The sequence below is a fragment of the Pseudopipra pipra genome, chromosome 19, assembly GCF_036250125.1.
Source record: "Pseudopipra pipra isolate bDixPip1 chromosome 19, bDixPip1.hap1, whole genome shotgun sequence".
In the NCBI taxonomy this organism is placed as follows: Eukaryota; Metazoa; Chordata; class Aves; order Passeriformes; family Pipridae; genus Pseudopipra; species Pseudopipra pipra.
Genome location: NC_087567.1, coordinates 4,898,687 through 4,911,730, shown reverse-complemented (window position 1 = coordinate 4,911,730; position 13,044 = coordinate 4,898,687). Strand labels below are relative to the sequence as shown.

The 13,044-nt window shown below is 44.3% G+C and overlaps 1 protein-coding gene across 1 annotated transcript in view; it reads left to right on the top strand.

Moving 5' to 3' along the window:
• SEC14L1 (SEC14 like lipid binding 1) overlaps positions 1-12,108 on the top strand; it is a 51,257-nt gene extending 39,149 nt beyond the window's left edge. The window contains exons 7-16 of the mRNA XM_064675728.1: positions 21-130; positions 866-1,055; positions 4,158-4,246; positions 5,042-5,112; positions 6,666-6,837; positions 7,157-7,291; positions 9,026-9,160; positions 9,648-9,899; positions 10,916-11,094; positions 11,603-12,108. Coding sequence (XP_064531798.1) covers positions 21-130; positions 866-1,055; positions 4,158-4,246; positions 5,042-5,112; positions 6,666-6,837; positions 7,157-7,291; positions 9,026-9,160; positions 9,648-9,899; positions 10,916-11,094; positions 11,603-11,708 — 1,439 coding nt within the window. The 3' untranslated portion in view covers positions 11,709-12,108. The remainder of the gene's footprint in view (positions 1-20; positions 131-865; positions 1,056-4,157; positions 4,247-5,041; positions 5,113-6,665; positions 6,838-7,156; positions 7,292-9,025; positions 9,161-9,647; positions 9,900-10,915; positions 11,095-11,602) is intronic.
• Positions 12,109-13,044: the final 936 nt, after the last annotated feature.

Genomic DNA, 13,044 nt, shown 5'->3' with positions numbered 1-13,044 from the left:
CCCTGCACATCTCTCTTTAGACAAACTAGACGCAGACTACATCAAGAGGTACCTGGGGGACCTGACCCCGATGCAGGAGAGCTGCCTCATCCGGCTGAGGCAGTGGCTGCAGGAGACGCACAAAGGCAAAGTAAGTGACTGGTGAGCTCTTGTGGCTCAGTGTGTGATGTACAAAGTGGGCCTGATGAAACAACCTGCCACCCCCCCAGTGCCTGACTGTGCCTGTTAAGTGGCCCTCCATGATCAAAAACTAAAAACAGTGACTGCAGAAGGAGTTTGTTGTGACTGTCCAGCTGACTTTGCTGGCTGAGGGGCTTAAATAATCAGCGTGAAAGCCTCTCAGAATGTCAGTTAAACTGTCACAGGGCAATATCAGCAGTTTTTTAAGTCTTCCTGGTTTCTACAATAACCTTATTTTTGTATTTGTTTGCTTTGGCCAAACATCACAGTCTCAAATACTGAAAGGGAAACAGTGGGGCCAGTTAAATCACTGATAGCAAGGCTGGGTTTTTTCCAGTAGCTTGTGATTTGCATGTGTGTCTCAGCTTCCTCTTACTTGACAATGAAATACAGTCTGTGTTCTGTCCTGATTTATTTAAATTGGACTGACGTGGTATGGTCACACAGGTGGAAATGATTACATTAGAGTTCATGAAATTTTTATCTCCTTTATGAAGGTACCTGCAGTCCCTGACAGGGCTCATGACTGTTTCAAACAAAGGCTGATTTCCTTGAGTAGCTTCCAGTGTTACACACCCTCCTCCTGCCCTGATGCAGGGCTGCACGTTTTTTCAGCTTCTGTTGTTTGTTTTTCTGTTCTTGTTTCAAACCTTGAGTACAAAACTGGGTTTGGTTTTGTGGACAGATCCCAAAGGATGAGCACATTTTGAGATTCCTGCGTGCCCGGGACTTCAACATCGATAAAGCAAGAGAGATCCTTTGCCAGTCTCTGACGTGGCGTAAGCAGCACCAGGTGGACTATATTCTGGACACCTGGAACCCTCCACAAGTACTCCAGGATTACTATGCAGGAGGCTGGCATCACCATGACAAAGGTATGGATACTGCACAGCCTTTCTGTGTTCTGAATCAAAGGTGATAGTTGTCCCTCTGGTTAACTAGAGGGGACTGGGAAGATGGTTAGAGCTTCTCAGTTGTTATGTAATAAAGACACTTAAATTCATAGAATCACAGAAGGGTTTAGGTTGGAAAGGACCTTAAAATAATCTTGTTCCACCCCTCTGCCATGTGCAGGGGCATCTTCCACTAGACCAGAGATTGCTCAGAGCCCTGTCCAACATCCCTGGCCTTGAACACTTCCAGGGATGGGACATCCACAGCTTCTCTGGGCAACCTGTTGCAGTGACGTTGCCAGCTCCCAGGAGCTGCTGGAGGCAGGCTCCAAGATCATAGGCTTTCTGACTAATACCCACATGTTTAAGTCTGCTTTGCCAGGAGCTTAAAAAAAGCGATTAATTGTGCTTCTGTAGCACTCTGAGATGCTTAAAAGGGTGTTAGGCAAATGCTGAGTGTGCTCTTTCAGTGATTAAAAGATGTTTGCAAATAAGTACATCTTTGTAATCAATTTATTTCTGATGTTGTTTAAGTCTGCTGATGGCATAAATGATTATTTATTTGGCATTACAGTCAGCCTAATGATGAGAAGTGGAATGTTGCAAAAACATCAAATAGAGCAGGTTTATTTAAGAAGAGAAGGAGCTTTGGCTGAATTCCCTTTGCATGGTGAGCCACGGCCAGATCTTTGCAGCACAGACTCCCTGTCCCTCTGCTTTATCGTGTGCACTGATCTGGTTGCTAATACATACATAGGAATGAAACATGCTGGAATTTGTGGCTTGAGGCAAGCTGGGCTCTTCAGATAAGGAAATGATCTCTCGCTGTGAGCAGATCTGTGTTCTGATTGAGTCTTTTCCCATTAGGCACCATTGTTTCTGCTTGGCTCTTCCTGTTACAGGCAGTGTATGACACAGGACAGGATGCTGCCAGCTGTAGTGGCCAGGAGACAGGGAGGACGCAGCAGAAGTTTAACCAGAGCCTGGCTCTTCCCTGCTGCTTTGGGTTTGACAGACCTCAGACTGAGAAAGTGGAAAATGAGAATGTGCTTGTAAAGATTGTAGGGGAAAAGACCCCTGTGAATAAGTCCTCCCTTTCACCCAGTTCCTTGTCCTTACTTTGCAAAGACTCCCTCTGTCAATAGCACATAAACTGGGTCCTGCCAGTGAGCAGGAAGGTACAGAATGCATCAAAAGGTTGTTTAATGTTTTTCTGAGAAGTTCTTCAGTCTTGTGGTGAACTTCATGCCCCCTCCCTTCCCCTCCAGTGCCTTTGATCTCTCCTGCAGCATGCCCACAAGAAGAGCATGGCTTTGTCAATAATGGAAACACAGTTTCAGAACTGAGCAGTTCTCTGTAATTTAAAATTTTACAGTGGTAGGTTCTTTTTTTAAACCCCCTTTCTAGTATTGCTCCTTTTCTCCTACATATACTAAATGTGCCAAACTTAAGCTGACTGAGTGCTTTTGGCTTTCAGTGCTAAAGCAAAAGCAGAGTGATTGTGAAGCATGTTGTCTGGAATGAACTATCAGAGCTGAAGAAAAAACATTATTTTGGCTTGCAATTAGCACGGTTTTCTGTACATCTGAGTGGCTTTTATTTTGACAGGAATGCTTCAATCTAATGTCTTTTTAAAATCACAGAGCTCTAATGGAGTATAAAATGCACAGTAATAATACAGCACTGTCAGCTGAGACTCTCCTTCATGTGTCATTTGGGTGGACCAGGGTTACTAAGCTGTTAGTTTGGGTTTGGATGTGCATGTCTATCCATGAGGGAGGGAGGGAGGGAGACCTGCTATGAAGCTTAATAGCAGTTTTTGTTTAGTGTTTCCAAAGTGAAACAGTTCATTCCAAGATAAGTGTGTGCTGATGTTAAAATAACATTTTCTTTTAATCCACCTGATAAAACACAAAATACTGTGAACTTGTGTGGGGGTGCTGTCTTTGCCAAATTAATAACTTGCCTTGACTCTGCAGTTTTGGTTGGTTGTTGTTTTTTTTTTTAATAGTGTATCTCTACAGTTTCTTTCCTTGTGTCCCAGAAGACTTGATGATAATTTGATACCCCTCTTGCAGGCTGTTGCACAGACAACAGGACTTGAGGGAAACTTTGATGTAGAAAGCTTTCTTTTTTTCTTCTTTCTGTGTTCTAGCATATTCACTTTTATAAGTTGCTGATTATTTAACCTGTGTGTTAGAATAGATGAAGCAAAGCTTAAAAAGTGCATCACAGGTTTGAGAGGAGGCTGGGACCTGTTTTGGACAACTAGCTCCTGTTAGGAAGTGCCAGAAATGCAAGCTTCAATTCTCAAATTCAGCCAACACAGTTATTTAGCTTAATGCCTTAGCATCCTGCCAGTGCCAGGCTGCCCAAGTGTGCAGCCAGATGACTGTGGAAAGGCAGGGCTCTAATGCAGAGGGTCCAGCTGAGCTGATCTCAGGAGCAGAGTCTGTTCTCACCAGGCTTAACCTGCATAAGCCAGGCTGTGTGCCAGTTCTGCAGAGTGACAGAGCTCGGAGTGTGGCTCCAGCAAACACTGCAGAAGGCAAAGCTCTGGGTTAACACTTCGTTTCATTAATTCCCAGAACTCAGCGTAGCTACTTTTCTAGAGGGGTTGCTGTTCTATGCAGAGCAGTATTGCAGCATGTGTGATAGAGGCCTTACAGCCTCCCCTGCAGCTCTGCAGTTACAGGACACACTCGAGTTCATTAGGGTGTCCTGGAAGCTAATAATAGTCCTGTGTCGTTAATTGTGTGTACCAAGATCTTGTGTAGACCCAGGTACTTGAAGTCCTTGAAGGTCGAGGAGCTATTATTGCATCAGGATGTCTTTGCAAACTTTTGCATCAGAAAACCTTTAACCTCCCAATTCGAGTTTTGCAGCTCATTTACAGATAATCTGTTGGTGAAGCTGCACAGGGTCCAGGTTCTGTTGCTGCCTGCTCCAGGTTATTCCTCTTCCAGGGGAGTTTTAACTGACTGTGGTTTGTTTCTGTCTGAAGTTTTAGCATAAAACCAGCTCGCTCAAACTGTCCCTTGCTGTGAGGTGAGGGTCACTGTGGTGGTTTGTCTCTCTGTGCAGACGGTCGCCCGCTGTACGTGCTGAGGTTGGGACAGATGGACACCAAAGGTTTAGTGCGAGCTCTGGGGGAAGAGGCCCTGCTTCGATACGTGAGTATTTCTGGAGCCTGTGAGTTGCTAACAGGGGGATATTTTCATTTAGAAATGTCCTCTGCCGGAGCATTCATCGCTCTGGGTATTTTGATGTACTCTCCGGCCGTCTGTTTTTGGTTTGAATACATCTGAAAGCTCCTGGTAGCTGTTCCTTCTGCCTTCTTTCCAACTGCAGACTGAAAGGCGTAGTCTTGGCAGCTCCTGGAGTTACTGGTTGGCATTTTCACGGATTCTTCTGCACTTGTGCAGGGCTTCAAGAACAGCTCTGCGTTTGCACAGAAGAGAAAACGCCACAAATTTTGTCAAGCCTGTACTCCAGGAGAAGAATAATTTTAAGAAAAAGTGCTTGCTTGTAGTTCTGCCTTTTCTAAAGGCATCGCTCAGACTCTGCTATTGTGGGTCGGCTCAGTTTCCAGGCAGAAAGCTGGCAGAATTCCAGGCTTGCACTAACTTTTTTTGACTCCTAATAATGACAGTCACAGCCATAGCAACTGTTAGAAGCAGGGACTGGATTTTCATGTTTCTCTTCCAGTGGCATTTCCAGGCAGACAGTAAATTTTGTTTGCCCTAGTTCTGTTTCGGGGTTTACTTTCTGTGATTTCAAAAGGGGCTTTAATTTCTGAGTAACTAGGGGTAATCGTAGAGATTCCTAGTTCGTTCTTTGTGGTAAAAAAAAAGTTTATGCTGGTTTGATCTTGTAGTTTTAATTAGTCTTTGGATATAAACATATTTTTCTTTATCCCGCCTACTGAGTTTGAGACTGTTCTCTAAACCACACACTTTCTTGTGCAGGTTCTTTCAATAAATGAAGAAGGACTGAGGCGATGTGAGGAGAATACAAAAGTATTTGGCAGGCCAATAAGGTAAAATAACAAGTGGATCTGCTCTTTGGGAGTTACCTGTTTTCATGGTGTGCCTGTGGGGATTGTTGGGCAGTGGAACAAGCGAAGGGTGGGCTGTGTCTCCTGTGCAGGTACAAGCACAGGTACAGTTAAGTGAAGCCTCCCCAGTCAGTGACAGAGGGAATGTGCCTGGGGCAGCCTGAGGGAAGCACACCTGCCCCAGCAGCCTCAGTCTCATACTCCTGATGGTTCTACTTGGGGCTGCTGTGCTTCTCTCTTCTGCTGTTGGATCTCTGCAAAGCAGTGCAGCCTAACTCCCATTTCTGTTTTGGGGAGGATTTTATAGACAGGCATTGGTACAGGCTGTCAAAAAGTCAGGCCATGATAATACCATGGATTTCACGTGTTGCTTTCATGTCACTTCTTCATCCATGGTCTGTACCAAGGCTCGTTACACTCAGTTCTTGTTTGCACTCTCCATTTTTTATAAGTGGCTTCTCAGCTCTCAATCCAAGGTGAGGTCATGAGGCTCCTGTGAAACCTGGGGTCTAGTTTTCCAGGTACTGGCATGACTTCCAGTGAAATTCAGTCACAAACTGTTTGCTGTCCCATCCTTCAGTCACTGTAGGGTCACTTATGAAATTGTTAACTGCAAAGTGGATTTATGGGTGTGGAACGAATGCAGGACCATCCCTGAAAAGATCTCACGTTTCTTGGCCTCTCTTCAATTTCTACCTCCTTCCCTTAATCTGTAAGGTCCAGGGATGTGTGGTATGTCTGCTTATCTTTTCCCTGGTACAGAACTTGCTGTCCTGGCTGTCAGTGGGAGGTCACGTCCCAGGAATAGGTTTCATGTGTGTAACTGAAATTGTGCTGCCTACTGGATGTTCATTTGTAGCCATAATCCTAAAGGGCTGCATATTAAACATTTAAAGTGAAGCAAAGAAGGGTTTGGTGTTTCATAGAAACCTTATGCATAATGTAATGGCTGCTGGCTGGTGCAGCACAGCTGTAAATCTTGAATTCCTGCCCAGGGCAAGACCTGAACTTGGAAAGTAACTGAAACATGTGCTGATGCTCAGTATTAGTATTAAGAACATATCTCTCCCTGTAGAAGAAGCTTCCCTCCCTGAGATCTGACAACAGAATTAGCTTTGACATGTATTGGCACCGTTACTGCAGCGTTGTTAGCAGGAAATCTGCCCTGTGAATGTCAAATTGCCTCGTGGCAGCAGCGTGGCCACTTAATTGATCTCCCAGTAAAAGCACTGGTTTAATGTTTGGGCTGGCTGTTGACAGGATTTTTTTTTTTTGCTTGATATGAACCTTTACCTTGAGTCTGAAATATCTGTGGGGGAATCTGCATGATTTGCAAAGTGATCATTGCATGCTCTTAAGGCAGACCTTAAACTGGAGTGTCTGCAGGTACCACAAAGCAAGGAGGTGAAACAGGAGAAACCAAAACATGCAGTGGGCTCCACACATCTCAGTGTGTTGGGCACTTGCATAAGAAAGGAGAATTGTGATGCTATTGAGATTTTTCTATTTTTTTTTCTTGTCTTTCTCAAATTCAGCTCCTGGACATGTCTAGTAGATCTGGAAGGCTTGAACATGAGGCATTTATGGAGACCTGGTGTCAAGGCCTTGCTGAGAATCATTGAGGTGGTTGAAGCCAATTATCCTGAGACTTTGGGTCGTCTTCTTATCCTAAGAGCACCTCGAGTATTCCCAGTTCTCTGGACACTGGTATGTTTGTAATTCAAGGTATTACTCAGCTGTCTCAGTACACTGCTACACTTGTTGTTTGTAAAAGCACTTTACAGATCAGGTTTTATGAGCAGGAAATGTTGCCATTTGGAAACATGTCTTTTTCAGGATTCCTGCAGTGGATTAAAAAACACCACCTCAGAGCTTGCTCACGTAGTGGGTTAATTTGGCTTCTTTGTAGTGTGAACTTTGTGTAAAACCAGGATGGTAACACTCAAGTGTGATCAAACTGACTCCTTCAGAATTGACTTGAGAAAAATGGGAGAGCCTGATCTGTTCTGTTTTTCTTTGTTTGCAGGTTAGTCCATTCATTGATGACAACACTAGAAAGAAATTCCTTATTTATGCTGGAAATGACTACCAGGGTCCTGGGGGACTGTTGGATTACATCGATAAAGAAATTATCCCTGATTTCCTTGGTGGAGAGTGCATGGTATGAATATAAACTACTGCATATACAGCAGCTTATCTGTGGGGTTTTTTTATATTTTTCCACTCCTCTAAGCAAAGAAGCCTCTAAGCACAGAGGGATTCCTAGTGTGGTTTGGAGATGGGGGCTATGATGTAGGACTCCAGGCTTAGTAGTGGTGTTTTGTGAATCCACTTCAAAAAGAGAAGTACAGTGCTTCTCTGCAGTGAGTATCAAATAGCTTATCAAAATAGCCAAGCACAGTTCAAAGCCAGAGTCTGTTACCTGACAAGTTCAAGCAGACAAGGTTACACAGCTCTGAGCAAGAGCTGTCACCATCAGCTGATCAAAAGAGGCTGTGTGACCTAAAAGAGCTGATACCAAAAGGAGCCCAAGGAAACGTGAGGCACATCTGCTAACAGGGCTCAACAAACACATCCCTGTCTCCTCACACAGTGGTGTGCATTGACCCCCAGCAAAGCAGAAAAATCATTTTACTGCAAGATACTGTAATTTCTAAGTCCCTTGTCACATGCCTTAATAGCTGTTTCCTGCCCAGACTCTGGTATCAGTTGAATCTGGCGTTGTAACATCTCGATGATACTGTCAGGTCTGGTTTCCCTTTAATGTTTTTGACAACACAGGCTCACTGGTGGATTATTTTTTTCTGGAACCTCCATCATAGTAACACTTAAGTTATTTTTTTTATCTGAACTCAGGTGTGTTAAAATAGAATCTCAGGCTTGTGTTTTAAGCCCCTGTACACTCTCTAGATTAATTTCTGTACCATTCTTGAAAATACATCTATGTCTGTTCAAATACAGTCTCAGATGATAATGAAGTACACTTAGATGTGTTGGAGTAGAGCACGTGTTTATCTTCAGTGGGCTGCTTTTTGCTGCAGCAGTAGCTCTCAGTGTTATCTAATTTGGAGCTGGAAGCTGGCAAAATCCACTGCTTAAGTAAGCAAAAATGAATGTTACCAGAAAGCAAATTGCTACAATACTTCCTGCCAGTTACAGGCAGTGGCAGAATCTCTCTGTTCCTCTTTGCTTCTGGGTAGTTGAACAAAAGTGACTTTCCTGAGAACCTTTCAGTTCTCTGTTGTAATTCAGTTACCAAACACTTCCACTGCCCCAGACACTTCTGTGGAACCTTCTGCTGATCAAATAGTTGTCTGACTCCATTGTCAGAGGCTTCTTAAAAAAGAAGGTTGCTTAGGGAAGTTGTGTAATCACTTCCAGTTCTGGGCTGTCAGACAGTTGTAACTTCAAAACTGTTACCTTCCTGGCTACAATGTCCTTTCACCTGCTTGGAAACTCACTGTATCTCCCAGTATCCATCCTTAAATTTAGCTACCCCAGTTCTTTCAGCTCTCTGTAGGCTCTGTTTTTCCAGACTGAGTCACCACTGCCACTTTCCTCAGGTTTCTGAAGTGGCTCACATCTTCTTCCTTCAGTGTAAGGTGGTCTGAGTGATAACTGCAGCATTGGCACAACCCTTTTCCGTGGTGCTGGCTGTTGTGTTTGTACAAGAGCTGTTCCTCTGGTGTCCTGTTCTGCAAACACCTAAGCCAGGTCATTGTAAAAGAATTTATGTATGTATAATGTACAAACTGTAAAATTACTTTCCCACTGTTTGCATCTCATTCTTCAGACCATTGCTGAGTGTGAGGTTTTGGTTCTGAAACGGGAGGCAGGGAGCGTGACAGGGAGGGAATGGTCACAGGAGATAATTTTTATGGCTGTTTGTTTTCAGTGTGAAGTCCCAGAGGGTGGGCTGGTTCCCAAGTCCCTCTACCGGACAGCAGAAGAGTTGGAAAACGAAGACATAAAGCTTTGGACTGAAACAATCTACCAGTCTGCAAGTGTCTTCAAAGGAGCTCCACATGAGGTACGGCTGCAGCCTGACCTTTGCTTTCATCTCAGCTGCTGCTCTGGACTCTGTCTGGTGGACTGAGGGTGGTTTATAGCTCACTTATTTAGTTGCTGTGCTTCCACCTTGCTCTTCTATAGTTGTGCTGCATAATGATGCTTTAGTTGCTGAAGTTTGTGACCATTCCTGGCGTCATCTTGTTGCTGTTTTGATAATATCACCAGTTTTCATTCTATTCAAAGCCCTTTTCTTCTAAGCAAAGCAAACAATATTCTCAGAACCTGCTTGAGAGCTTCTTAAAGTCGTGTGTTATAATAAAGACACCCCAGCAGGAGGGAATTTGTATCTCAATGCCTCTTTTCAACTATTAAAAAGCCTTGACTTTTTAACAGTGGAAACTAAACCCCGCAACAAAAAGCTCTGTCCTTTGTCTTTTTTTTTTCTGGTAGGAGTTTGCCTTTATTGAGCAAATAGCTGTTGTCTAATATGACTTTTCCTGTCCCAGGTTCTCATTCAGATCGTGGATGCCTCATCTGTGATCACGTGGGATTTTGACGTGTGCAAGGGCGACATCGTTTTTAACATCTTCCATTCCAAAAGGGCCCCACAGCCCCCCAAGAAGGACTCTCTGGGAGCCCACAGCATTACATCTCCTGGTGGGAACAATGTCCAGTTGATAGACAAAGTCTGGCAGTTGGGGCGTGACTACAGCATGGTGGAGTCTCCCCTGATCTGCAAGGAAGGGGAGAGTGTGCAGGTGAGGCACCAGATCCTCGTGTGGGAGCAGATGGAGCCCGGCTCCAAAACTGCCTCTTCCCATTCACAGTGGCTGACGACAGAGTGGTGATTCAGTCCCAGGCTGTCTGCTTGCTTTTTGGCCAACATTTCAGCTCATGTTCCAGGCTGGATGCTGCAGGGAGCAGGGACTGGATTTACATGGGATCTGCTGGGAGGGGAGGTTGCATCAGTGCAACAGTGACTGAGGTTGATCAGCAAGGAACATAGAGAAGCCACCTAGAATGAAGTGCACATCCAGAAAGCAGCAAAACACACTTTGTGCTGTAATTCTGACTATTATTTTCTGAGACAAACAGTCTGTATCTGAAGAATATCATAGTGCCTTCCCTCAGTAGTGAGGGAAGTCTGGAAATTAAGACTGAGCTTCTGTGTGATTGTCCCTCTAACAGCCACCGTGAGGCTGTGGCCAAAGTTCCTGAAAATTTTTTTAAGCCATTTTCAACCTGTCTTTTAATTAACAAGTTTGATATTCTGTGCAGTGTATTTACAGTCACACTCTGCCACTGCTGTTCCTTTTGACTTGAAACAGGAGTCGGGCAGCCTGTGAAAAAGGAGCTCCTTAAGTCACCTGGTTGGAAGTGTTAAACAGGAAATATGGGCAGTGACCTCTTGCTCTGCACTCTCCGTGAGGCAGGAGCCTTGAGTGCCCTTTTCACTGTCTCGAAGGACAGCTGTTAATGAAAACAAATGGAAAAAGTGGATATTGTTTTAAACCAGAACTTTGTCCTTTCAGTAACCCCTGGACACTCTCAAAAAGCCAGAGGAGCTGTTTGTTGGTGTTCTGTCCCGACTTTGATGAGCACGTTCTGTGGGAAGTCACCCAGCCCAGCCAGTTGGCTGAGGAGCTGAAATATTGGCACTGGGGAAGAATAACGGGCATGTGGGCACTTCTTCCAAGCTTGGAAAAGGAATTTCAAATTTTTCAAATCTTTATTGACAAAGTTAATGTTTAATTTTTGCTGTGTCTCTTTCCAGGGCTCCCACGTGACCAGGTGGCCTGGTTTCTATATTCTGCAGTGGAAGTTCCACAACATGCCTGCCTGTGCTACAACCAACCTGCCTCGTGTGGATGATGTATTGGCATCTCTACAGGTGTCCTCTCACAAATGTAAAGTGATGTACTATACAGAAGTGATAGGATCTGAAGATTTCAGGTATGTCCAGCCAGGGTCAGCCAGTGATACTTAGATGATCAAGCCAGTGTCAAGTTCACTTAAATATAAGTAAATTGTGAGGGTCTTAAAAAAAGGAATCAACCAGTATCGGCACTGAGGGCAACTAATGTATAAAAAGGGTTAATTAGTTATCTTGTGGTGATCATCACTGGCCACTTTGCTGTGCTTTGAAAGCCCTGTGTGAGTTGTTGGGCTTGGTAGGTAGAAATGGGTACAGTTCAGAATGGAATTGAGTCAGTTCTGTTGCCTGCCTGTTGATAAACTTGACTGAAAATATTTCCCAGACTCTTTGAACAGCATGTTTTTTTTAAGGCTTGCAGTGTCCTCATTATTTTATGTGTTGAGGCAGAAAAGCTTTTGAGTATCTTGCACCAAAACTCTTACTTGCTTCTTATTTAATGTGCAAACAAATACAATATAGATACGGAGCAGAAATCAAAATCTTTGCATGTTCTGAGGCTTAAAACCGCTTTCTTTTTGATTGCAGGGGATCTATGACCAGCCTTGAATCAAGCCACAGTGGATTCTCCCAGCTCAGTGCTGCCACCACCTCCTCTAGCCAGTCCCATTCCAGCTCCATGATTTCCAGGTAGTGCCACAACAGCTGAAAAGCAAATGGATGTGATGGCTGGACCCTCGCCCGTGGCAGCTGACTGCAATACAGCATATTCAACTGGCAATTGTGCAAAAAAACCCCACCCCACAAAAGCCTTTTATAGATAGAAAGTAGCTGTTTGAATTTTACACTTAGTGGTTTTGGTCTTTGTTAGATCCAACAGCTTGTCTCTTTAACCCTTTTTCCTAACTCAGCCATAAATATTTTTGCAAGTGTGCTTGCACAAATCCTAACTCTGAACACAAGGGCTCTTATTGAAAAGGAAAAACAACCAGTGCATCAGTTAAGAATTAATTTTTTTTAACTGTGTAGATGTTTAAAAGCAAAAAAAAAAAAAAAAGAGAAAAACCCTACCAAAAATGCTCCGTAGTGCATTAGAGATCAACTGCAATTCTCCTGTCAGGACATTCCTTGCCATCCTGAGAAATCCCCTGTGATCTTCCAGTGCTGCAAACTGTTCTCCCATTGCCACCATTGATGTCCAAGACAAAGAACAGCAGTTGCTGGATACTTGACTTTGTGAGTCCATTTTTTTCAAAGCATGCCCACAGAGCTGTGGCCAGGCTGTAAACACTAAATATACCTTTTGTATGAGCACATTTTTTGGGGAAATCTGAGCTCTGGGTCTTGATGGGTTAAAGCAATTCATTCTTTTCCTTGGATTTGTGCTTGAAGCACTGCAGAGAGAGAGGCAGAGAGCAGGCTCTCCCTCACTGTGCCACGCTGGGCTGATCCAGAGCTGCTCTGAGGATTTGTTCCCAGCTCTGTGCTGGAGCTTCACTCTGCTTCCTTAGTGCATTCCAAGTGAGTTGATTTTACTGAGATTCTGTTCTTACCAGGAATTTATGCAGAGCTTTAGCTGGCTGCCTGAATCAGTCTGAAGGAGGTATGGCTTAACATCCTTCCTGTTCACTTCTCACTCCCTCGGGCCTCCTGTCCTTCCCTGTCAGAAACAGAGCACTTCACTTCTGAGCAGCACAAGCTTTAGTGTGGGCAGGGAGCACAGGACTCTTCCCTCTGGGGGACACAGGAGAAGATGCTCTAAGCATTTTCTGGATTGTTTTCATTATTGCCACTGCCACTGTGGGTTTTGTCCCTGTCTGCCCAGGCCTGGGTTGAACTCTTGTTAAAGTCCATTCAGGTGTTCTTGCACCTTGAGCCCTCTCTCCACACACAGTGAAAGGCTCCAAAGGCTGAAGTGCTGAGCAAAGGGCTGTCAGACAACTACAAACCACGCCTGGCAGTGGAGCAGAGAAGATTTAGGTCTGAAATGCAGCAGGATTTGCACAGTTAGACCCTGCTTGGTCTTTCCT